The sequence below is a fragment of the Dryobates pubescens genome, chromosome 12 (assembly GCF_014839835.1).
Source record: "Dryobates pubescens isolate bDryPub1 chromosome 12, bDryPub1.pri, whole genome shotgun sequence".
Lineage (NCBI taxonomy): Eukaryota > Metazoa > Chordata > Aves > Piciformes > Picidae > Dryobates > Dryobates pubescens.
Window position 1 is genome coordinate 11,094,213 of NC_071623.1, and position 25,895 is coordinate 11,120,107.

The 25,895-nt window shown below is 40.5% G+C and overlaps 1 protein-coding gene across 14 annotated transcripts in view; it reads right to left on the bottom strand.

Annotated features, from left to right (window-relative positions):
• Positions 1-25,895, bottom strand: part of DMD (dystrophin) — a 1,125,431-nt gene that overhangs the window by 91,173 nt on the left and 1,008,363 nt on the right. For 4 of the 14 annotated variants that reach the window (XM_054165815.1, XM_054165814.1, XM_054165817.1 and 1 more), the window contains exon 1: positions 671-776. The exons of the other annotated variants lie outside the window; for them this stretch is intronic. In XM_054165815.1, coding sequence (XP_054021790.1) covers positions 671-690 — 20 coding nt within the window. In that variant the 5' untranslated portion in view covers positions 691-776. Of the gene's footprint in view, positions 1-670; positions 777-25,895 lie in introns of those variants that run through there. 14 annotated transcript variants of the gene reach the window in all.

Below are 25,895 nucleotides of genomic sequence, written 5' to 3' on the forward strand. Positions count from 1 at the left end.
CACCTGGGAAGCAATAACCCAGAGGGAATCCCCTCGCAGCTTCTTCTGCCTATTCAACCAGAAGATTATGTCTAAGCGTGAAATCACTGGGGAAAGTAAAACATCTCTAAGCACGTTTGTTTTCAAGAATTCTGTTAAAGTTCACGCCTCAACCAAGTTACAGTACACGCCGTGTCAGACATCAGTATCGTTTCATAGCACTACGCTACCCCTTAAAACGCAAGGAATAACGACGAGAGCCGATTCCTGTTCTTTCGGCACCTCCCCGGAGCCCTCCAAGTCCCCGGCACATCCGCGATTCCACCGCCGGGCGCCAGGGCTTCACGCTTGGCGCCCACCGCACCTGCACAGGTACGCCCGCGCCTCGCCAGCTCCTGCGCGCCCAGCGCCGAGCCGCGGCCCCGCCAGCGGCAGGAGGCACTGAATTAAACGCCCTTTCAAGTGCCCGGCAGACCAGGCAGCACGCCGACTTCTCCAGTGTGACACACGAAAGGCAGGGCACGGCCGCTTCCCGCCACGGTCTGTGAAGACGCCGGTTAGCCACGCTACCCGTCACCTCCACGGAGCGCACGACCATTACAGCGGACACCCAGAGAAAACACCCGAGAGCCCCCCAGCCTGCCTTCCGCCCGCTCCCGCTGGCACCTGCCGCCCCCCGCATCCCTCTCACCCCTTCAGCTGCTCCCTCATGGCGGCGATTGCTCGGCGACGGCGCGCAGGCAGAAACAGCACGACCGCCCAGCCCCGCCACCCAGCGCCACTGCGGCCGCCCCGCCGGCAGGGCGGGAGGGAAGGAGGGGGCGGTGCTCCCCCGCCCCGCCTTGCCCGGCCCCGGCCCGGCCCGGCCCGGCGCTGGTTCCGCCGGGAGCGCCCCGAGTCACCCGCCTGCTGGTGTCCTCTGTCAGTTCCGCTGCAGGGCGAGCGAGGGCATCTCGCCCTGCTGCCTGCCTTCACCCGGGCTGGCGCAGCTCTTCTGGGGCAGCTTGAGGAAGACCTAAGGTTTTCCTTGGACCCTTTTGTTCTTTTTCTTTTTGGGGGTAGTGGCATGGGGGGTGGTGGGTAGTGGTGGAGGAGGGAACGGGGGATTGTTGTGGGGATGTCTCTTTGCGTTCCTCCGGGCCCGCCGGTGAGATTGGTGCGCTCAGAGGCTCGGCAAATCGATTCACTTTCAGCGGACCTAGGAATGAAACTTAGCTGAAATATGCATTGGGGCTGGGACGGATTTGAAATGGGCCTTAACTTGGGTTTTTGCTTCGCAGCTGTTAATTTCGCACTTAAAATGCCGAGTGGTTTGCTTGTGAGTGAAATCAGGTAATTTCATTTCTGCGAGCTTGCCTTACTGGAAAGAAGGAGCTTCTCCCAGGGAACTGTCAGAGGAGAAGTAGTTCTGCTCATGCTGAGTAGCTCTTGCAATGTTTCTTTGTATTAATTCCTGCTTAATATTCGGTATACAAAGAAAAATTTAACAATCTGCTTTTAGTACCACAAGCATTTCAAATCAATGCAGCCTCGTCTCATGCAAGGCTTACATCTACATTTTTTACACATGAAAGTAGCGCTGCATGGAGAACCAAGTCCTTCACACAACTAAGTTTTCAGACCTTACAGGCTTTGGTCTCTTGGTAAAGCCACCCAAAAAGAGTGTCTTTCAAATGTACAAAAAACCCTCCTTATCTTTACATTGGGGAGTCATGCCTAGAAGAATGGAAAATTCATTTCACTTGGTATCTATAGCATTGGAATATCATAGAATGGTCTGGGTTGGACAAGACCTCCAAAGGTCATCCAGTCCAACTCCCTCTGCAGTCAGCAGGGGCATCCTCAACTAGATCAGGTTGCCCAGAGCCCTGTGGAGCCTCACTTTGAATGCCTCCAGGGATGGGGCCTCAACTACCTCCCTGGGCACCCTGTTCCCATAGATTGCTTTCCCATTACAGAGATATTGGTAAGCACACAACTTGGTGGGTTTTATCCTAAGTTCCAAGACGTTTAAGGCTTCCTTTAAGACTCCAGGTAACTGAATTACCTGATTTTAGGAAATGCTCAACAGGCAGTTCAATGAAACCCTGAATGTTTTTTTCTAGGAGCATTGAATGTATAAGATGCTCAAGGTACAGCATCTCAGGCCCCAAATGCAAATGTAAACCTTAGTGGAATGAAAAGTTAAATTCCCATAGCTTCCAGGCAATCCGTTTTAAAAGGTCCAATTCACAGCTTTCGGTTTACTTGGATCTACAGCACCGCTCCAACATGGAAAGAAAAAGAGGATTATTTCTTTCTGTAAATATAAATTGTTATAACTCTTTTGAGTGTGAAAATTTTCTATTTGCTCCAATGGACCTGGAGATCAATTACTGTACCGGGTATCTTAGAATGAACAGTCTGAAGGCAGTTGTGTTACACCAAAAATCTTGCCTCTTTGCATCTTTAGCTAAGTTTTGAGAAGTGAGATGTTGCTCTTTAAAAGTTCAAAATAGGATTTTTGGCGTGTTACTTGGGAGGAACCTCATGGTCCATTAAAAGGAGAAAGCAGCTGCCCGTGTCATACAAAGGAACTCAGGGTAGCTGGGAGCCTGCTGTTTCACAGTCAGAATGGTTTGTTTTCCTTCAAGAACTATCTAGCCCTGATAGCCTCGATACACATTCCTTCAATTTTTTTACTCTTTCTGGAGTTTCCTGGTCTGCCTTAACAGAAGCTTGATGCTGCTATTATCACGATGGTCTTCTTTCCCATACAATATTGCCAAGTAATAAGAATTTTTAAAACAGTCTGAATTTCTCATACTTTGCATAATCTTCTTTCTCCCAGAGTTACAAATAAAGCATTGTATTCGATTAGACTCACAGCAGGTGAAAACCCCAATTAGTGAATCCATTTTCTTGGCTTTTTTTCCCTACCTTACACCCACACACCACTTTTTTTTTTTCCCCTTTATTTTTTTCTTTCATTTTTTTTTAAACAATAAAAGGGAACTCTGAGTCATTCCTCAATTGAAAAGCAAATTAACCCTTTGATCTCTCAAATCAAACTATTATCTACTCCATAACATCCAGAGGGAAACAAGAATGTTGAAGGATTAAGAGATTAAGGCCTATTGACTTTATAATTTGATTTTATGAAAAAATAAAATCTGTTTAATGTGGTTCTGATTGTTGCTTCAAATTCACAGAAGGTTTTAGCTGTTTTGATTGACTGTTTTGGGGGTGTTGTTTGGGTTTTTTTGCTCTATAATATATACATAAGCAATATCACTCTTATTCCAAGTTACTTGTAAAATACCCATAATTTATTACAAAAAATATTTTATGTGCAGTGTAAAGGGTTACTGTCTTTGGCATTTGTAACTGAAGCCAGTCGTTATGCTGTGCTTAATTTTAAGCCATTTATTTGATACAAGACGGTCTTCTTCCTGTAGAAAATCAAACAGGATTACAGACTAAGCAGAATTTTAATTCCCTGTGGTGCTTTTCTTATCCAAGGGCTATTCAGTCAACTTGTGCACCTCCACAGAGACCTTAATCAGAAGGAGACCATTGTTTTCTTTTATAATGCAGGTTTCTCCTGGTCTGTAACTAATGAAAGTACTTGTCTCTTCAACATTTAACACCACCAGGTACTTAAGGGGAAATCATAAATATTAGGCTAATAGGGATAATAGTTAGAGGCTGTCTTATTACCCCAAAACTCTTTCAGGAAAAAAAAAATAGTAAAAGAAAAAAATAAAATTGGATTTGAAAGCAGTCTGACTTCATTTGCTACACATGGTTACTGGAATCTGCATTTGAGAAACCTGATTTTTCAGTTTTAGTATGTTCTAAGAATGTTGTCTCTTCTATGGGCAAAGAACCACAGACATACACATGTTAAAAATACTAATATGAACATAAAATGACTGATTACTAAACAACAATGATTCTATAATTTTTCTGTAAGAGATTAGCATCACTACTCCTTGGTACAGACAGATACGGAAAACCTAAGCATGGAAAGGGGTAGGGGCTTGCCTAAAACTGCTTAGTTGGGCAGACATTAAGTGTACCAGCTTGCTTCTGAGTTTAGCACATTGTGTGTTAGAAGACTAAAGAGACATTTCTTCACTTGGAAGCCATTGAAAGTGAAGATACAACATTTTCCTATTAACTGAGTCTTGCTGCCATAGTTCTGTGAAGCGTGTATTCCTCCTTGTAAATGTGGCTTTACTGCTTCTCAGTCAGCTGGGTAGTGGATTGGCAAGTGCTTGCCTTGCGTATAAGATGACATTGTGGTGCCCTGTGTCAGGCTGGCTAATCCGTTATGCTGTTTGAGTCTATTTTCTTTTTCTTGGTATAAATAAATACAAAGACTCACTCGCACAATGACACTTTCCTGGATCATCTGTCTTAAACATGCTCCAAGGGTTGACACTACCAGGATTTTTCTAGTCTTTGTTGATAGCTCTTTCAGAAGAGCCAAGAAGGGAATACTGTTTTGGATGCCACTTGTTTGTTTGTTTGGTCAGGTTTGGATTTGTTTGGCTTGTTTTTTGTGGGTTTGGGGTTTTCTTTTGGCTGTTTTCACATTACCACTGGAAGCACATTAAAATATTCTAAATGCAATGAAGGAAATAGTTTTGAAATTAATTTTCCCCAACACTTCACTGTACATTAAAGATCTGCTAAAACATTCATAGGTCCATATACTTATAATTAGTTGTTTATGCCATGGGAGAGTTGAGAAAGGAGAATACCATTTTCTGTGTAGAGGGAAACCCAGTCTGTGTCCTAGATGAAGGGTGATTAGCAGGTGCTACTTCTTACACAGGACATGCTCTCTGCAGTGTAAGGTAGCCATGTAACTGGGTAGTGGAGCTCACAAGAATTTATCTGACATTTCACTGAGATGTTCTTGGAACAATGTAGAATCAGAATCATAGAATGGTCTGTGCTGGAAGGGACCTCCAAAGGTCATCTAGTCTGAGCTCCCCACAGTCAGCAGGGACACTAGACCACATTGCCCAGGGCCTCATGAAGCCTCACCTTGAGTATCTCCAGGGAAGTGGCCTCAACCACCTCCCTGGGCAACCTGTTCCAGTGTTCCACCACCCTCATAGTAAATAATTTACTCCTAACATCCAATCTAAATTTGCCCTATTCCAGCTTACAGCCATTGTCCCTCGTCCTGTCACTGCAGGCCTTTGTAAACACACTCTCCCCATCCTTCTTGTAGGCCCCCTTCAGGTACTGGAAGGCTGCTATTAGGTCTCCTCAGATCCTTCGCCAGGCTGAACAACCCCAGCTCCTTCAGCCTGTCCTCATTGCAGAGGTGTTCCAACCCCCTGATCATTCTTGTGGCCCTCCTCTGGACCCGCTCCATCAGGTCCACATCCTTCCTATATTGAGGGTTCCATGTAGGAAGATGGATCCTTATTTATTTATTTATTTTAATTAATTCTTCAGTAATTACAGAGCTTGCAGCAATTTAATTCATGGTATGGGAACTATTTGCACATAGCATGTGTGACAGGAGTACATCCTGCTGAATGCACAGAGTGGCACAACCTCTGCGTTCCTTTGGGCTATACTTGCTTTTATTACAGTGAAGACACCTGATTAAAACTGAAATCTTAGTCACCCTATGAGATGAGTATCATGGAGCCTCAGGAGCAGTCTGCAATTGCATAGTGATGATAGAAGAGGGATGAGAGGCTGCTTGTCATTTCGGATATTTTAGATATATGTGTGAATTTCATCTTGTTGAAATCTTGGAAAGGCTAAATTGGAGAGGCTACATTTATTTTTTTACCTGATAGTGACAATTTAGACACTGAAGTAGCAGAGTGCTTGTTCAGTCTTTACTACCAGGTGCGTGACCCTGACAAGAGGAGCAGAATGAGACTAAGGAAGATTCCATGCATTGCTGGATGCAACGGCATAGCACATCCATGTTCTACCAATGTTCCACCAGTATCAGTAAATACCAGAAGCTCTTCTCTTCCTTGCACACCAAACCACAAGAAATAAACTAAATTAAGAAAAAAATAACCCCTGTTCTTCTGGGGTGGAGATGAACTAGAGTGTGAATAGCTCCAAAAATGGGAAGATCAAGAAACAAAATGCAGGCAAAATGAATAGAAGCATTAAAAAGCTCTCTGAAATAAGGCTTTAGGAAAACTATCAAAACAGCTCAAACTATAAAAAAGCCCTTAAAATCTACCAACAGAAAACTTATGCCAAGGAAAATTGCTTGCTGATCTTTATGATATAAAAATAAGACTTGAAAAATAATAATTGCACCATAATAAATGCTTGGTTTGAGAGATCTGTATTGGCAAAATGAATGGTTATAATTTCAGGGAGTAAGGTTGAGGAATATTGCAGACTAATAAGTATAAATAAAACAAAACAATAAAGGCCAACTCCTTTTCTTACTTTTCTTTGTGTGCCCAGTTAGAAATAAATGATGGGTTTTGCCTCCTGGGGATTAACATGAGCAGGATTTAATAAGCTCTCTTGCTCACTGACTTCTTACCACAAAACCTTTCTTTCCCCAAATAAAATTCAGTGTCACAAACACGAACGCTTACTTCCCAAATCACTAACTTCTCTACTGTTTCCTGTATAGGTACAGATCTCAGAATCACAGAAACGTTTCTTTGAGGTTGGAAAAGACCCTCAGGATCACCAAGTCCCACTGATAACCGTACTGTACAAGGTTCACACCTAAACCATATCCCCAAGCACTGCATCCAAGTGACCTTTAAACACATCCAGGGTTGGTGATACAACCAGCTCCCTGGGCAGCATATTCTAATGCCTGACCACTCTTTCTGTGAATTTTTTTTTCCCTAACATCCAGTCTAAACCTACCTAGTTGCAGCTTGAGGATTTTGTTCTATCAGCAATTGCCTGTAAGAAGAGACCAGCGCCAGCCTCTCCACAACGTTCTTTTAGGTAGTTGTAGAGAGCAATGAGGTCTCCCCTCAGCCTCCTGTTTTTCAAACTAACCATACACAGCTTCTTCAATTGCTCTTCATAAGATTTATTCTCCAGGCCCTTCACCAGCTTCATTGCCCTCTGCACCAGCTCCAGCACCTCCACATCTCCCCTGTATTGAAGTGCCCCAAACTGGACACAATACTTGAGGTGTGGCCTCACCAGAGCTGTGTACAAGGGGCCAATCGCCTCCCTACTCCTGCTGGGCACAGCATTTATAGTACAAGCTAGGATGCCATTGGCTTTCTTGACCGCCTGGGCACACTGCTTGCTCATATTCAGCAGCTTGTTGATTAGAACCCCCAGATCCCCTTCTGCCAGACAGCTTTCCAGCCACACTTCCCCAAGCCTGTAGTGTTGCTTGGGGTTGTTGCGACCCAAGTGCAGGACCTCAACAGCAAGAATCTCTGCATCTTGCAGTCCTGCTTTACTCAGGCCATGGAAAACATGATGCTACTAGAGACCACACATTCCTGGTCCCTATAATGCAGCCCCTCAGATATTAAAGAAGTATGTTTCCCTTTCTTACTAATTTAGTTTTTTGGTTGCAATCCATAATACACATATTTTTTGACATTATCAAAACTATTTCTGTAACTAGTATACAAGAAGGAAAGTTTTCCTTTCATTGAGAATATTTTTCTAAATGTCTCTATGTAATATAGGAGGGAAAAAAAAGCCACTTAAATCATGTTAAGAGATTACATATGGGGAAGTTCCAATGGTAAAGCTGCACTTAGGTAGTAAAAGAAAAGGACAATGAAATTTACTGCATTTTATGACACCTATGTGCAGGCAAGTTCCCAATCAGGCCATTAGCTAAGCAAACTTTGCACTCTTGAAATAACACATTCATTTCTTGCTGCTACTGAGTTTTAGCAATGGATGCTTTACTGCATTCTTAGAGAGCTTCTGCCATTTGTTGCTGTAAAATGCACTTTGAACCTGTTGTAACAACCTTATTGTTTCCTCAAAGAACACAATATACTATACATAACATTATAATATATAATTCAAAGAAGAAGTAGCCTTGCCTGTTCTTATGTATCCTTTTCCAGGCTTTTCCATCATCTTCTGAAACATGTTGAGGTTGTTGACCTTAGCAAATATGCTGGTTTAGGCTTGCTCCTAACCTTTTCCCTAGATTGCACCACACAGAGCCCTAATGTGAGATGTGAGCAAATGACAGTTCTCCCTCTCTGGTAAATCAAACTTGCTTTGATTTGGTTTCAAACCCAGAGAATTTTTGGCTTTTCCCAGTACAATGATGTAACACAAGCAAAGCTAAGTCTTCCTGCATAGCTCTGCACTCTCTTTCTATGTGGGGATCTGGAAAGCAGAGGAAAGTGCAGCACTGCACTTGGGGAAGGAATGAGCCTACAGGAGTTAATGGCAGGAGGGAGCAGCTACACCTAACTAGCCTCACCAGTGATTCCATCCAGGCTAACTTCTTCATCTGATCTAGGTAACATTTCTCACGGTGTATTTGCATAGAAATGCAGCTTCAGGTTTGGAATTGTGCAACTATTTCCAGATGAAGATCTGATTTAGTAAGAAGAAAAAAAAACAACCTGGAAAGGAAGCATTTCTAATCTGACACTTCCAAATTCAAACCAAATTAATTTCATTTCAAACAATATTCTAGGGGGAAAAAAACCACACAAACAAACAAACAAAATCACAACACCACCACACAACTAAAACCCAACCAAACTTTAATTTGGCTACAAAATGAGGCAATTGTTCATACAGCTCCGGCAGTGCCCTTTAATGGCAAATGACACTAGTCTCATCTTGTCTATGCCAAAGAATGAAAATTAGTGTTTATCTATACAGTAACTTGAAACAATAACAGGCATACAGATACCTATGTCAACTAGTGCTCCAGAGACATCAGTATAAGCTACCATGGAACCATATCCTAGGGCATAGGTATTATTTAATCCTTCAGTAAAGAGGGATACAAAGAAAATTTGAGATAATATAAAAATTATTTCTTAGCTAAGTGTAAGAAAAAGTCTGCTGTGGCAAGTTCAAACAATTACACTTTGGCACACACTTCACGTAATTCCAGACAGCTTCTGCTCTTTCTGTTTACTTAACTATAAGATGGTTCTTCCTAAAAAAGTATTCTTTCCAGCTTTTACATGATAATTTTTATCAGGATTCAGAAATGAATCTCTTGTTACTTTCCCTTTTAATTACTTTCCCATGCAGCTGCTTTTCATTGTCATGCTTAAAATCTATGGTCATTATTTCTCAAGTTATTATCCTTGCACCCAGGTCCCTCCATTTGTTCTGGTTTTTGGTTTGTTTGTTGTATTTTTTAGGGTAACTGATGGAGCAAATAATTTATCAAGGATAAAAATAATTTTGTGAAGGTTTGCAGAAGCTGTGACAGCTTAAGATTTTTGCCAAATAGAGCCCAAGCAGGGAGTGAAGGATTAGACCCCATCTAATCCATTTGGTTTATCAAATCAGTGTATTCAATACTGAACTAAAACCCTTGGAGATATTTATTTTTATCAGCTTGCCACACTGAGCATCCATTTGCCTTTATTCTAAGAATTACAATCTAGAAATCAAAGAGAAGAAACATATTTATTGTTTGTAAGTTGTCATCACTAAAAATCTTCCATTACCCCAAAAAAGTAATTATTTTTTGTCATTTTATGCCATATTATTGCTATTTTTATTACTAGTTTCGTAGTAAACACGGAGACTAGCATTTCATTGAGACTAGCATTAATTTTAGCATTTTAAAAGGAATTATATGGATGAAAATGATCGTTTGGCGATGATGCCAGTGCACTCTGTTGGGTCAGAGATGGAGAAAGTGACTGTTTCTAATAGTTATTTCCATTTCAACATTAAAGATGGAACTTTATAGCAATTTAGGAAAAAGGAACAAAAAAAAACGGGGGCCAGAAGGGCTACATCTATTCTGCCATTTAATTAAATGATCTATTAAATAGCCAAGTGAGCTCAGCTCTCTGACACATGACAATATTTGGGTTATTTGGACTTTCTAGTGGCATATTATACTACAGTTACACTGCTATGTATGTCTGCCTTAGAATAAAGGTCAGTTCTTTGTCCAAAATTCACACAGTGACTATCTTATTGCTGAGGGGTGAAACACTGTAGAACTCTGCTTCCCATTTCTGTGAACCTAAGGTAGGATTTTATTTACACACACACACACACACACACATAATATACACATATATAGGTGTATATACACACATATATACACATATATATACTCAATTAAAATATATTTTTTCTCCTTTCAAATTGCCTGACCTAAAGTGGGAGCTGTTGCAGCCCAAAGGATGAAACAACTGTGGCATCATTTTGAAAGAAGTTGAAGCTGTCCCCGTGGAATAAATCTATTGTGTTAAATTGCAAAACTACCTCCCTACACAGGGGGGTACCAGAAGAGTTGTAGACCAGCTCAAATCCCTGTAATAAAGATGCCATGCAGTAAAACTACACATACACAAGTGCCTTGCTGAGATAGATCCTCAAGCTTTCTTCATGACCCTACCAAAGAAATTAGAGCAATTATTCTTAAATACTGTGTTTTCTACCCAGAAAACAACTGATTTGACAAAATCCAATCACCACCAGTGAAGAGCAATCATGTCATAACCTCTTTTGCAGTGTGCTGGATGCTCTACACACAATTTCCAAAGTTTGCAGCAAATTTTCTAACAAAACCAACTATTGTTTCCATTCAGAAGTTTTGCAAGCTGGCACATTAACTAATTGAAGAAGCACCTCCAGTGCTCACCAGCAGAGCAGCAGGACTCTCATGGCATTTCTATTTCAAAGGTTCATTATGTATATAGGGACAGTTTAGGCTGCAATTTTTATAAGAAAGTGGTAAAAGGCAAGACACAGAAGAATACTCATCTGCTCTTTTGGACTTCTTTGTATTCTGTGGCAGTTTGAGGATAGTGCCTTTAAGAAAACCACAAATTTACAGACCTCCAGGAGCTAGAAAGATCCAGGAGGTGTACTGGAAAAGTACAATCTTTGTATTTCATACCTCTAAGTCCTGCATCACTATAAATCTGGCTGCAAAGGTATTTTACTTCCCTTTTCCCTCCTTTTTTCCTTACTTTTCTGGTGGAAGAGTAAGGCCTGTTTGGCCTTGGCAATGCTGCCAATTAGGTCTGGAGCAGCTTAACTGGGACTTGGAGTTGCCAAGATGAATTTTGTCACAAATGGAGTGGTATGGAGGGTAGAGAGGTCTGGCAGGGAGCGGGGGCATGGAAGCCTGGGTTTTGTTGGCCTGGTATAGAGAGGGGTTTGTGTGAAGCTTTGGCTTAGTGAGTTTCAGTTTTAAGCCCAGACTATGGATTTCTTTGTATTTTATATGCTTTGCTATGCTTTGTACTACACCACAGTAGCACTGCAGTTTGTAAATAGCCTTTTCCATTTTAACTTTCCAACACTATCCAATCCTTTGTGTGAGCTGTTTTCTTTTGCCCTTTTTTGGAAGAGGTAAAAGAGCAATCTGTCCCGCTCTAAACCACGACACATTCGCATACGCTACGGGATCTTGCCAAGTTTGTAAACTGCAAAAGCACAGCGTGCAATGACAATGCTCTAGCCCTTTTAGTGCACCATATACTGAGCTGAATTCTACTTCCAAACAAAATTTTGGCTGCATTCCTTAATGAGTACAGGTTGTTCTCACATTGGCAGGCTATCCCCTTCTCTCACTTACAACAATTTGATGGATTTTTAATTTGATGGGTTTGCTTGTTCCTAGATGGGCACAGTTTATATGAATCAGCTCCAGACACCAACTCTAACATTGAAAAGGACATTCTTATGCTCTTAATTTAGGTTGTTATACTGAAATTTTGTTCTTCTCTACTTTGTCTTTTTATTATTATTATTATTTGCAGTTAAGAGGATAATTTAAAATACCTTTCCCCCAAACAATTTAACTCTCTATACTGCAGTTTTCCTTTTTCTGACTCAATATTTATTAAAGTGCTATGCTTGACATGACATAATTTGGTGAGAAATTTAACAGGGGATTTCAGTGAATGCAAGATAAAGCACTTTGTCAGAAAATAATACCTGATCTTAAGTAATGCAGCACTATTATATGCTATTACTCTTGTATTCACATTATTCTTAATGTGCAAATATTGTTGGTTTAAATAAAAAGTTACGGTTTGGTCAGATCTTCCCTGCCTTGGAACAGACTGACAAGTGAGTACAAGGAATTTGAATAGTAATATAAGTACTTAGATTACAAAAAATACTACGGCACCAACCTGAGATTGAATCATAGAATGACTAAGGCTGGAAAAGACCTTTAAGATTATCGAGTCCAACCTTAACCCAACTATCATGACCACTAAACCATACCCCGAAGTGCCACATCTACACACATCTTGAACACCTCCAGAGCTAGTGACTCCACCACCTCCCTGAGCAGCCTATTCCATTACCTCACCACTCTCTCAGCAGAGAGGTTTTTCCTAATGTCCAATCCAAACCTCCCCTGCCACAACTTAAACCCATTTCCTCTTGTCCTATTGTTAGCTGCTTGGGAGAAAAGACCAACACCAGCCTCACTACAACCTCCTTTCAGGTAGTTGTAGAGAGCAGCAAGATCTCCCCTTAGTCTTCTCTCCTCCAGACTAAACAACCTCAGCTCCCTCAGTTGTTCCTCATATGTCATACCCTCCAAACCCCTCACCAGCCTCCTTGCTCTTCTTTGGACAGACTCCAGGATTTAAATGTCTTTCCAATATTATGGTGCCCAGAATTGAACACGGTACTCAAGCTGTGGCCTCACCAGGGCCAAGTACAGGGACACAATCATTTCCCACTTGCTGTATACGTGAAAGAGGAGAATTGAAATGGTTATTTTTAAAGAACTCTTCAAGTTTATGTTATTGGTAAAGTCTTAAATAGAAATGCAATGTCAGAGTGAGGAATACATATAAAAACAAGAGGAACTTTAAGCTTAGCTGCATTTTCTGTCAGACATTACCTAACCTGAAAGGGTTATCTGATCAGCCTCTTACATGGTGTACAGAAAAAAGTAAATTAAGACTGGCTACATCTTTTGCAGGCATAGGACAAAGACAAAGGTGAACAGGAAAGTGATGGACAGTGGGGACAGTATATTGTGTTCCAGCTGGTATATCATATAGGTTGGACTTGTTGATCTCAAAGGTCTTTTCCAGCCTGGTCTGGTCTATTCTATTCTATTTTATTCTATCATATGTCTGCTCATAGGTATGTTGAAATAAATAATCTGTTGTTTGTTTTTTTTAAAGATCAGCAAAGTCAATTTTACTTTGGAAATCAAATAAGGCTTTGCAACACAAGTGATGTGAAAGCAGAAAGATGATTAAAATGTGGAATCTTATGTGTTATACATTAGATAGATCAAAGCTTCTCAGTGATAACAAGGCACCGACTGGTGGTTGCCACCTGTTTGGTCTCACTTGCAATGAGAATCTGTTAGGTGAAGCTGTGTTAAAGGTTGTCAGTACATATTACATTTATGAACAGCTTACATTAAAAACACACATTAGTCTTCTTTTACTCAAGAGATTAACTCATTATTTACCAGCACATATATTACTTTCTCAGTAAATGCAAAAAGGAAGTTCTGCGTAATTCAGGAAGCCTTCTGAAAACAAAAATTGCAGGTGAATGCTCTTACTTGAGGCACATCACAAGACTTCTTTGAATCAATGATAAAAAGACCTGAAATGTATAAAATCGATATATATTTGAGGTGTGGTTCTGGAGAGTGCTGAGCTTGCAGCAAACTGCGCTCAGAGAGGAAAGATCGTGGCAAGCAAACTATCCAGGAAACAAAAAACATAGAGAACAAATCAGGAGGCACTTTTCTACGTTTTTTTTGGTTGGTTGTCTCTTTTGTCTAATTTCTTCACAAAGAAAAGGAAAGCTGTGACTTAAGGAAAGTGTGTGGGTGTAAATGTCTAACAATTATTGGGCAGATCTAATAAAATTGAGGAAAGCTGAAAATCTGCAAGATGCAACAAGACAAGGCAAGGAAGCAGCTTCTTCTGGGTTCTTGAAATGCTGCAGAACTGGTAAAACATGAGCAGAAATTCAGTCTGGAGATATCAGAGTAGCACTGGGCTCTTGGGACTTTAAATGACTGTAGGAGGTTAACTTATGTTTAATGGAAAGAAAAGAAAGACTGAGTAATAGTCATAATGATCTGTTCAAAGTTGGAGGAAATATATTTTGGGTTTATGAAACTGGGGAAAATGCTGTTAAATAATTTAAAGACTTCCCATATGGGAGGTCTCTGATATTGCATGTCACTGACCAAACCCAGTGTTGGGACTGACATAGGAGAAAGGAATCCCATTGGATGACTTGATCCCAAACAAAAAGTACCATTGTGAGACCACATAGAGGTGAATTTGGTAAAGGATTCACACTGACAGATTCTTTTCTGTTCCTTATTTCTTGAATAGTGAACAAATGCCCCAGAGCAAAGCAGCACTGAGGGGTTTGGAGCTTGGTTTTCTCAAGAGAAAACTGGCCACAGTGCAGATCCGTGTTTTGCCAGCAGCAAATGTTTATCCCACAGCATTTCCAGCACTGATGTGAAAAAACATAATACATGAGAGAAAATGCCGAGAGCTGGATTCTTGTCCCTTTCAAGCTGCCAAAAATAAGAAGTCACTTTGCTGAAATAAATGAGTGCACCTCTCAATCCATGCAAGCCTCTTTTTGGTGCAGAATTTAAATCCAGTTTCCAAACATCTGACAGTGGGAGCCTAAACTGCCCCAACCATAACTTGGAGTCCTCTGCAGATTCTTCTGCACACTTCAAGATTGTTAAAGTGTGATGAAATATTTATTCCTCCCTCAGACTAGGAATAGGAGAAGAAATACTAGCATATGAAAGCAAGCATTAACATGTAATGACCATATTAGTAAGGTTTTAATTGGGTTTGTGCCATAACACAATTAAAACAGTGGAAAAGCCAATGAATAAGGAATGCACAGGAGAAAACACTGTCAAACGTGAAGATGTAGAATACTGTCTGCAATTGAACAGTCTTCTAAGTGTGTTAAATTTGAAGTATTATTATAGCAGTACTAAAAGAATAGACACTTCCATTAACAAGCAGTAATTAAAAGAACAAGTGAAGTGAGCTCACCTGTGGCCACAAAGGTAATAACGTCATGGTTTTCATTTAGGATTCCAGTGATGGTTCATGTCAAAATAGCTCAATTTAGAAGTCTGAATTTCAAACCAGTATTTGGAAAGGGTGGTGAGCTCACCAGCAAGAGACCTTTAGGAATCAGCTTTTTAACCTCTAATTTTCAGGTGATACTCAAAGTTAATTGTAGAGGTAAAATATGTTTTTCAACAACTGGATCCTGGTGGCTAAAATGCTCTCACTGGCAGAAATCTGGAAGAAATTTCCTACTAAACGCTGAAGTAAAATTTAAAGATGTCTTTATTCCAAATTACTTGCACTAAAAGTTTATAGATGGAGAAATAAAAATGTGCTTTGGGTTTAGTGGTTCTAACTCCTGTTTTTTATCTTTTATTCCTGTAATCATTGGTACTTTCAGCTACAAAACACGTAGTCTGTTACACTCAGGAAAATAGCTGCAAATCACCTATTTCCACTCTCCAGGTTTTTTACAGGTTGAAGATGGGTATGATTTTGGAGAAGATTAATATACAAAAGAAAGTTGAGGATATTTGGTATGTTTGCTTCTGCTTCCAGGGTTCACTCTTTACAAGGGAAACCTGGAACTAGTATAGCACCTCTGAAATCCGCACCCATAGACCTGCAGCTCCTGTATTTTTAGATTAAATGCAGGAACATCTTTAATGAAGAACAGCTTCAGTAACCTCTTTAAGGACTTGCATAAGCACAAAGTATATATACATGTAGTCGGGGAAACACAGCATTTACCCATTTTGGATAAAAATGAAACTGGCAATTTTGTCTCATTTGCCAAAATACTGCTTAAAAATCTCTTCCTGAATGAAAAGAATCTGGAATGGAAAATAGTAATCTGTTACCCCCAGAAATGGTCTCTCTGCCTGTCATTATTACAATTAACAAGACTATAAAACCTTTGCAAGTTAGGTAAATCTTTTTAATGGCAGTTCAGTGCTTGTAAACAGCTAATAATATCAAAAGATCTCCAAAGACTTCTCAGCTGATTAGAAAAGAGGTTGGACTAGATGATCTTTTAAGGTCCCTTCCAACGCCTAATGTTCTGTGATTATTGGATGATTATGAGATTCAATATTATGAGTGACTGGATTGAGAGCAGCCCTGAAGAAAAGGACTTGAGGGTACTGGTGGACAAGAAGCTCAACATGAGCCACCAGTGTGTACTTGCAGCCCAAAAAGCCAATCATATCCTGGGCTGCATCAAGAGAATGTGGCCAGCAAGTTGAAGGAAGTGATTCTCACCCTCTAATCCACTCTGGTGAGACCCTACCTGGAGTACTGTGTCCAGTTCTGGAGCCCCTATTACAAGAAAGATAGGGACATACTGGAACATGTCCAAAGAAGGCCCACAAGGATGATCAGAGGGCTGGAGCACCTCTTCTATGGAGACAGACTGAGAGAGTTAGGGCTGTTCAGTCTGGAGAGGAGAAGGCTCCACAGAGACCTTATTGTGGCTTTCCAGGATCTGAAGGGGGCTACAGGAAAGCTGGTGAGAGACTTTATAGGGTGTCAGGCAGTGATAGGACTAGGGGGAATGGAGCAAAACTAGAAGTGAGTAGTTTCAGATTGGATGAAGTTTCAGATTCAGATTAGGAAGAAGTTCTTCCCCATGAGGGTGGTAGGACACTGGAACAGGTTGCCCAGGGAGGTGGTGAAAGCCCCATCCCTGGAGGTTTTTAAGGCCAGACTGGATGTTGTTCTGAGCAACCTGATCTAGTGTGAGGTGTCCCTGCCCATGGCAGGGAGGGTTGGAACTGGATGATCCTTGAGGTCACTTCCAGCCCTGACAATTCTATAATTCTATAAGAATCTAGTTAGATTTATTATGAAGCTGGCTTAGACAGAATGCAAGACACAAACCCTTTTAATTAAATGAAGACTGAATTCTGGATTCAGTGAAAATTATTCATTTTTTATGGTACTCTGCTTTGCCACTGAATTTATCTAGGAAGATCAAATAGCAAGATTCTGCAAAATATTACAGTTCAGTATTAAGTGTCTTCACTGCAGTAGGGGATGGAAGTCTGAAAGAGAGAAAATTAACTGCTTTAGCATGCTGAATCTCTCAGAAAGCATCTGACAGGCAGCCAAAAATGAAAACAGTAGACTGAATCAGCACAGGGGAAAAATTAACTTGACCTAGCAAAAAGGCGCTTGTGTAAAAGAAAGAAAATAAGTGGCTGAACAAACAAAAAAGTAAGTAGAACCTGGGAGATACAGCAATATGCCTCTGTGTTAAAGTCTTCCAATGTCAGCCCATTATGGATAGTGAACTTGAGGATGATTTTCTTCAGGTACATTTGTAGTCACTATTTTTATGGGGTTTCCAATTTGGCAGGTCTCACTAACTGAAAAATTAATCAGTCCTACAAGGGCAGGTGCTAGCATGTCAATCACTGTATGAAAATATGCCTCATTTATTAAAATACAGGAATATATTTCATGAAACGGATTATACACCCAGCTTTTACAATGCACTAATATGTGTTTACTTGTTAAAGACTCCTCTCTATAAAAAATCTGCAAAATGAAGCATTTTAACAAGATGAAGAGGAAGGGAGGAACCTTCCTGTGCCAAATTAAAACCCAGAGACATAATGTTAGAGAACATTTAGTTACTTCTGATCTGTGCTCATTACTGAACAAGCCAGGATGCATCAAACTAAATCAGCAGCCCTTTTTACTTACCTCCCTCTGCTTCTTACTTATTTTCCTTAATGCCTTTCCCCTTGCTTTTCTTACTGTCCCTCTGCACAAAAAGTATTTGTTTCTAGAGGACACCTACTGCTTCTCCTGTATTGATTGCATGCTTTTGCTTGAGTATGTGAACAGGATGCCTCATGGTTCATTTAGGTGACGAGGTGCTAAACTGTTTCTTCAACTGCAAAGTACTACTGCAACATGCTCCCAGACATGTTTCAAGGCAATTATACTCTCTTTCAGGAAAAAAAAAAAAAAAGTTGCCAATATCACCTCTTCCAAGAAAGGACATTGAACAATCTCATAATCTACCTTCTTCGCCCTTCTCTCCCCAACTCTAAACTGTGCAAGATAAGATGATGCATACTCTTACATTTCAATTCCTGAAAAAAAAAAAATGAAAAAGTACCACCCCCTCACCCCCCAATAAATAAAAGTAGCATCATTCCAACACCAAACCCAGCAGTGAGCAGATGCACACTGTCCTCAGTGGGGGACTGACCATTTTTCACCGTGCACGCATCTTTTACAGATTCTCCTCAGTGCAGATTCTTGAGTCAAAGTGACAGGCTTCATATAAGACTGTACTGTTAAGCAGCAGGCTGACAATGAATAAATGTCACTCAGGAGGTTAGACATACACAGCTGTGGAGATTGCGAAATTCAGCTTTTCTGCCCTGAAAAATAAGCAGCCTCCAAAAAAATGGGCAACTCTAGAGTAGTGACTTCCACCTCAATATAATAATCTCACCTTAGATATGTGGGGTTGAGCCTTTGCTATTTATGAATGACATATAAAGAAACATCTTTCTTTTTTCTTTTTCTGGAAACAAAAGCACAACAAAACATTTGCTGTTGCCCTGAATACTAATGATGGCAGGCTGTTGCTATGGCGATGCTAATTTTAACGCTTTTGCCTGTGGACTTCATCCGGACTGCCCGTTTTAACTTTTGCAAATGTCATTTACAAAACGAAAACCCATTAATGACTGGCGAGGGCACAATGTTCCACTTTAATTAGAATAATAAGGAATGCTGATGCACAAAGTACAGGTTTGTGAATTGCTACAAAGCCCACACTGTCAAAATTAATTACCACTGATGAGGATTTTGTTCTAATTTTTTTCTTTCTTTCTTTCAAAGGAAGCTTTAGAATAATACAACCATGGGTTGTCTTGGAGTTGAAAGCAGGCTCTCCTTTTGATATCAAGGTAGAATAAAGAAGTTCCCAAGGTTGACAGTATAGGAAAAGGTACAGCAGAGCTTTGAACTGTGACTGAGCCATGCTAAATGAGCACCAATTCCAAAGACGTTCCTGAGGTTGACAGTATAGGAAAAGGTACAGCAGAGCTTTGGACTGTGACTGAGCCATGCTAAATGAGCACCAATTCCAAAGAAGTTCCCAAGGCTGACCATACAGGAAAAGGTACAGCAGAGCTTTGAACTGTGACTGAGCCATGCTAAATGAGCACCAATTCCAGTGCCAACCCTGCTGGGAAAAATGAAATACTTCTCAGAGAAATACCCACTCAGAAAACCAGTTAGGATTTCCAAAAGAGAACTTGTAGTTTTGAAAAATTTAACAATACAAGTTGAGGACAAGAAATTGGGTTCCAGAATATGATTCTGGTTTGGCTTGGTGGTGTATTGTTACGAATTATTAATTGCCAGGTGAATTACATTTAGAAGAAACAGTGTAGACACCAGTAGCAATCTCTTTTGTAGTGTACTAGGGCCTTGCAAATCACAAAAACACATTCCTCATGAAAAGGCGAAAAAGTTGCTACTGCCATTTCTAATTTGGGACAGCTATCTGAACATATAAAACAGGTGCTACGTTGCTAAAGGCATTTCAATAGGACTGACTGCAGCGAGGGGAATGTACTGCAATGAAAAAGCATCACAGGCAGCTGCTGAGAGTACGTTATTTGGACTAATTGTTATCATTAAATATCTCCATTGTAGTCCTGCTTAAAGAACCTAATTTGGAGTTGAGGTCCATTGTATTGCATAGTGTGTTAACAGAAAAGAATCTTGCTTTCTCTTGTGAAAAACTGAGCTGGTGAAGAACTTGGTTTGTCTTTATGCTATAGCACTATTTCAGTGTGAGCTCACTGGAAATGCTACTGGCATGAGGAGGAATATCTGCTAAAACATTTCTATAAATTCTCATTCAAGAGAGGCTGTGGTTTAACAACCTAGTCAAACTTTCTTCCAGCAGCATTATAATGAAATCCATTCTCAATCTGTTAGTGTACTTTAGTGCTAGTTTGAAATAGCCTGGCCAATTTTGCCCTTGTCTTGTTAGCTACCAGCAAAGCTACTGTACTCGCATACAGATCTGCACTCAAGATTATTGGATATCCACTGTATTGTAGAAAACAGAACTATAGCAAGACATAAAGATTTGACTGAGAATGGAAGGTGGTTTAGTCATCAATGGTGGATGCATTTAGATGTGGTGCTCAGGGATATAGTTTAGGGGTGAACTTTGTAGAGTGGGGTTATCACTTGGAATTGGTGATCCCAAGGGTCTTCTCCAATCTGAATGTTTCTGTGATTGTGGTTGTGCCTGTGGAGTCTGATTCTAACTGTAAGTGGTTTGTTTGGTTTTGTTGGGTTTTTTTTTCTGGGTTGTGGGGTTTTTTTGTGGGTGGTTGGTTGTTTCTTTGTTTTCTGTTTTTTTTGCTAGTGTTGTGTTTCCTCAGAACTTACTTTCCTCTTGCTGTTTGGTATGTGCTTGGTTGGTATTCATAGTGAGCCAGAAGCAAAGAGTGTTTAATAAATATGGAGATGATATGTGTTAAACTGACACTATAAACTAATTGAGGTAGCTTCCCAATATTGTGAGGCTACAGAGGTTTGGGATTTATGGAATTAATGAGATTTATCTGAAATAAAGAGAATTTGAGATAACCATCTTCCAGACAATTGTTACTAAACCTCATTACCAAGACAATTAGCTTCTTATAGTTTGACTACAAGCTTCTCATAGAAGAAAGTGGTATTTCTGGCAATGTCATCCAGTCCCTACCAACACTGATGGACAAAGAATTTGAGGGACTTTAAGTTAATGGAGCCTTCTGGCATGGGGACTTCTGTGGCATCTAGATCACCTCAGTCTTCTTTGTGACAGGTCAGACAACTGGATAATAAAGGAATACTTTTGTTGTTCCTTAAAAGTCTCTATTAATCCACATGAACAGGTAGAATGGGAAAAGTATCTGCCTTTTGTGCAGAGGTAGAGTCAAACTGATACTGTGTTAAGTAACCAAGCACCAAAGATGATCCAAAATATACTCTGATGGACAGAGAGGCAGTGCCACAAACAGTTTTTAAGTTCTTCTCACATATTTCTTCATTCTTGCAACAAAATATTCTAGGCTAGCATATTTAATTTTATGAGCACTAGTAATACAGTGAACACAAGAATCTTCTAATGAGCAGGTTATAGCTGAGGCTGAATTAGATTTCTGGTAATCACTGACTGAATACTAAGTAAAAATCTCAGAAGAAGATGACAATTTTAAGGAGTAATCAGAATTTAAACCCACCTTTTTCTGTTGTTGTTGTTGCAGGAAAAGTCAATTAAATGTTTTAAGTACAAGCAACATTAAATGCGTAAGTGGGCATAAAGTGTGTGAAGGAGACTGAAAGGATAGTTACCCTAGGCAGAAAAACATTGTGTAAAGCGGTGAAAATGTCATCAGAGAAACACTGAGGTTTAAAAGAAAACATCTATTTTGGTCTTTTTAAGCTTGGGACTTCAAAACAATCTAATGAAGAACACTATAAAGAAAACAGGAAAGAAATCTGTAACTAACAAGTTACATTTAGAAGTTGTCAGCACAACTAAATAAAACCAAACTCTGAAAGCAGAGGTACTGGGCTTGCTATAGGGATGTGCCCAGGGATTGAAGACTAAGAGCGGTGCCAAATAGGAAAAGAGGGTGGTGGGTTGGAGACAGAATGGGAGGACTGGCTCTGCAAAGGGATCATTAGAAGGCAAGAAGAAGATGCAGAACAACTGAGTGGTAAATTATGACAAGGCAAAGCCTGATGACAGGCCAAGAAAAGACAAGAAAGGACAGTGGGAAGATCGTTTGTTGGTGGAATGACCTAGAAGAATGTGAACATTGAAAAGGTTCTTGGAGCTGGACGGCAGGAAATTGTTAGTGACCTTATTAAGAACTGTTTTAGTGAGAAAAGACTACAGAAGCTAGAAAAGACATGGCAGAAATAAAACCATGGACTGGAACCAGACATGAATTCCAGGAAAAAGGAGGTCAACATTCTGGATACTGAACAGTGTCAGAGGAGACATTTGTTGTATTTAATTAGTTTTTTAAAATGTTTATCATCAAGGACAATCCTAAAGGAAAATAATCCCATGTAAGGAAATAAGTAACAGATAAACTTCAAAGAAAATACATCACTAGAAATCTGAAGTCTTAAACAGGTCATTTTGATATGCCTCTGATGTCTAAGGGACTGAAGAAGAAGTTAAGCAAATAGGCTTGTTCTCTAAGATCCAGCTATTTGATGTTCTACATGTTATTCTTGTTTTGAAATGTAATATCTGCAACCAATCAAGAAGCTTGCTATGACCTAAAAGGAAACTTGTTTCAAACAAGACTTTTGTCTTTCAATCCATGTCATTAAACTCTGTTTCCCTCACTGCGACAAGTGCCTTGAGTTGTTACTGCTGCACGTTAGTACAGCATCAGCATGGCAAATATGCTTCATGTGTCAAGAAAAGACCATATGGTCTGTCATTGGTTGAAATTTGTGTTTGTTTGTTTCTACATAGAAATCACAGAAACATTCAGGTTGGAAAAGACCCTCAGGATCACCAAGTCCAACCAATAACCCCACTCCACAAAGTACACCCCTAAGTGCCGGGTTCTGCACATTGGCCACAACAACCCCATGCAGTGCTACAGGCTGGGGTCAGAGTGGCTGGAGAGCAGCCAGGCAGAGAGGGACCTGGGGGTACTGGTCGATGATATGCTGAACATGAGCCTGCAGTCTGCCCAGGCAGCCAAGAGGGCCAATGGCATCCTGGCCTGCATCAGGAACAGTGTGGCCAGCAGGAGCAAGGAGGTCATTCTGCCCATGTACACTGCACTGGTTAGGCCACACCTCGAGTACTGTGTCCAGTTCTGGGCCCCTCAGTTTAGGAAGGATGTTGACTTGCTGGAACGAGTCCAGAGAAGGGCAACAAAGTTGGTGAGGGGTTTGGAACATAAGCCCTACGAGGAGAGGCTGAGTGAGCTGGGGTTGCTTAGCCTGGAGAAGAGGAGGCCCAGGGGAGACCTTATTGCTCTCTACAACTACGTGAAGGGAGGTTGTGGACAGGCAGAGGTTAGTCTCTGCTCCCAGACAACCAGCAACAGAACAAGAGGACACAGTCTCAAGCTGCGCCACAGGAGATTTAGCCTGGAGGTTAGGAAGAAGTTCTGTACAGAGAGAGTGATTGCCCATTGGAATGGGTTGCCTGGGGAGGTCATGGAGTCAACATCATTGGAGGTGTTTAGGAGAAGGCTTGATAGGATGCTTGGTTGCATGGTTTAGTTGATTAGGTGGTGTTGGATGGTAGGTTGGACACGATGATCTTGAAGGTCTCTTTCAACCTGGTCTATTCTATTCTATTCTATTCTAAACCATATCCCCAAGCACCACATCCAAACAACCTTTGAAAATATCCAGGGTTGGTAACTCAACCACCTCCCTGGGCAGCACATTCCAATGCCTGACCACTCTTGCTGTGAATTCTTTTTCTCTAATGTCCAGTCTAAACCTGGACAGTCATAGCTTGAGGCCATTCCCTTTTGTTCTATCACTAATTATCTGTGAGAAGAGACCAGCATCAGTTTCTCTACAACATCCTTTAAGATAGCTGCAGAGAGCAATGAGGTGTCCCCTCAGCCTCCTCTTTTCCAAACTAAACAGCCCCAGCTCCCTCAGTAACTCTTCATAAGATTTATTCCCCAGGCTCACAAATTAAAATAAAAGCCCTACAAACACACTGAAATTGAAAATAATTCATGTGAGCAGGTTGGTATAAGTTTAGTTCACGAATACTTCAGGAAAAAGGTATCATCTAGACACAACAAAATTCATAGCTGTCTAATGTGCTTTTCAGTCATCTCAAAGTACTGAATATGGCTGTCACTAGAGCCAGCTTTTCTTTTGTGCTTCACATCAAATGCAATTATGAAAATCATGAGGTTTCTTTCCACAAAACATACAGTAATTTTCAAAATATAAATGCAAGTTCTCTCTAGCTACTGAAAATATCAGTGCGAGGTTTATATTTGAAAAAACAAAAGTATCAAATATAGGTTTGGGCTGGTGAATATCTCTTTTCATGAAGTCCAGTTACAGAGGTGAGTTTTATTTTAAACTGCTTAATTTCAAAAAGAGTTTTTAGTGAGCCTGAACTGCAAGAAGTTCTTCAGTGTTGGTAACCCAAGAGAGAATTACAGAATTAACCAGGTTGGAATAGACCTTAGAGATTATTAAGTCCAACCTATCACCCAACACTATCTAATCAACTAAACCATGGTTCTAAGTATCTCATCCAATCTCTTTTTAAACACCTCCAGTGTTAGTGACTCCACCACCTCCCTGGGCAGCACATTCCACTGGCCAATCACTCTTCCTGTGAAGAATTTCTTCTTAACATCCAGCCTAAACCTCCCCTGGTGCAGCTTGAGACTGTGTCCTCTGGTTCTGTCACAGGTTGCCTGGGAGAAGAGACCAACCCCCACCTGGATACATCCTCCTTTCCGGTAGTTGTAGACAGCAATAAGGTCTCCCCTGAATCTCCTCTTCCCCAGCTCCACACAGTGTGTTGCCCTGGTGGTGCCTCAGCGCGCTGCAGTTGCAGATCACTAGCACTGTCTTTCAAAAGACACACTGAACACCAACATTGTGTCCCAAAAGCAAACTCGATATTCAATGATTATGTTTTTATAGTCAAGATTCAGCAAAACACAGCAATAAAAAAAAAAGGGGGGGGGGGGGGGGAGGAAAAACCCACAATAAAAAATTGAACATCACTTCTAGTAGCTGAAAGCTGATAAACACAGAGAAAAGTATTCTCTTATACTAATGAAATTTGCTCAGTAAAACTGGCAACTGCAGTATGACTGGAGCTGGTCATAAAATGGAAGGAGAGGATGCTTTTGAACACAAAACTAAATGAAATGTGAATTAATGACATGCAAAACTGTAATCAGGATGCTAGAAAACATATCATAAATGTAGGCTTGTTTATGCCAGAGCTTTTCTAAGTTTAGCTGTTTAATCACATTTATCGAAGTCAGTATATGATTTACAGATTCCAGGGATTCTCAGCAAACATAATTAAAAAACTCTCAATGAGAAGCATTTTACTTTAAACACTTTTCAAATCATTCCTTAACTCTTTGGGCAGAGGTAGAACCAGGAGTAATAGACTACATGTATGTGCACATAATATATTGACATCAAGATTCCTATCAAATTTGCATTTTTGAGCATTCAGGTGAAGTTTCAGTTGAAGGAAGATTCGCCTATGAGTTTACTTCATACTCGTACTGTCTCTGTAGCTATACCTGAAACTAAATTAGACACAGATTTCCTCAGGGACATCTACAGTCTTGCCTGTGGCTGTGATCTACTTACTACTCCAGCTGTTACTGCAAGTATCTGGTAGCATCTGAAATTGCTTTAACTTTTTCTGTGGTTTTTAAAAGATGTGTAGGTGAGGTCAGCCAGTATTGTCATTGATGAAGTGCTAAGAACAACTAAGAAGAATTAAATTGAAAATGAAATAGTAGATAAAAATCATGGATCTGTGAGGACACACACAGAGAGATTTTCTAATGAAGGTGCAGCTTTTCTGTGTTTCAGTATGCAGTAGAGTCCATTAGGTTTTTGCTACATTCTTTACAGCATTAGAATGTGTTATCAGTTGGCTTATAGAACCTCCAGACTGGCAGACAGTGG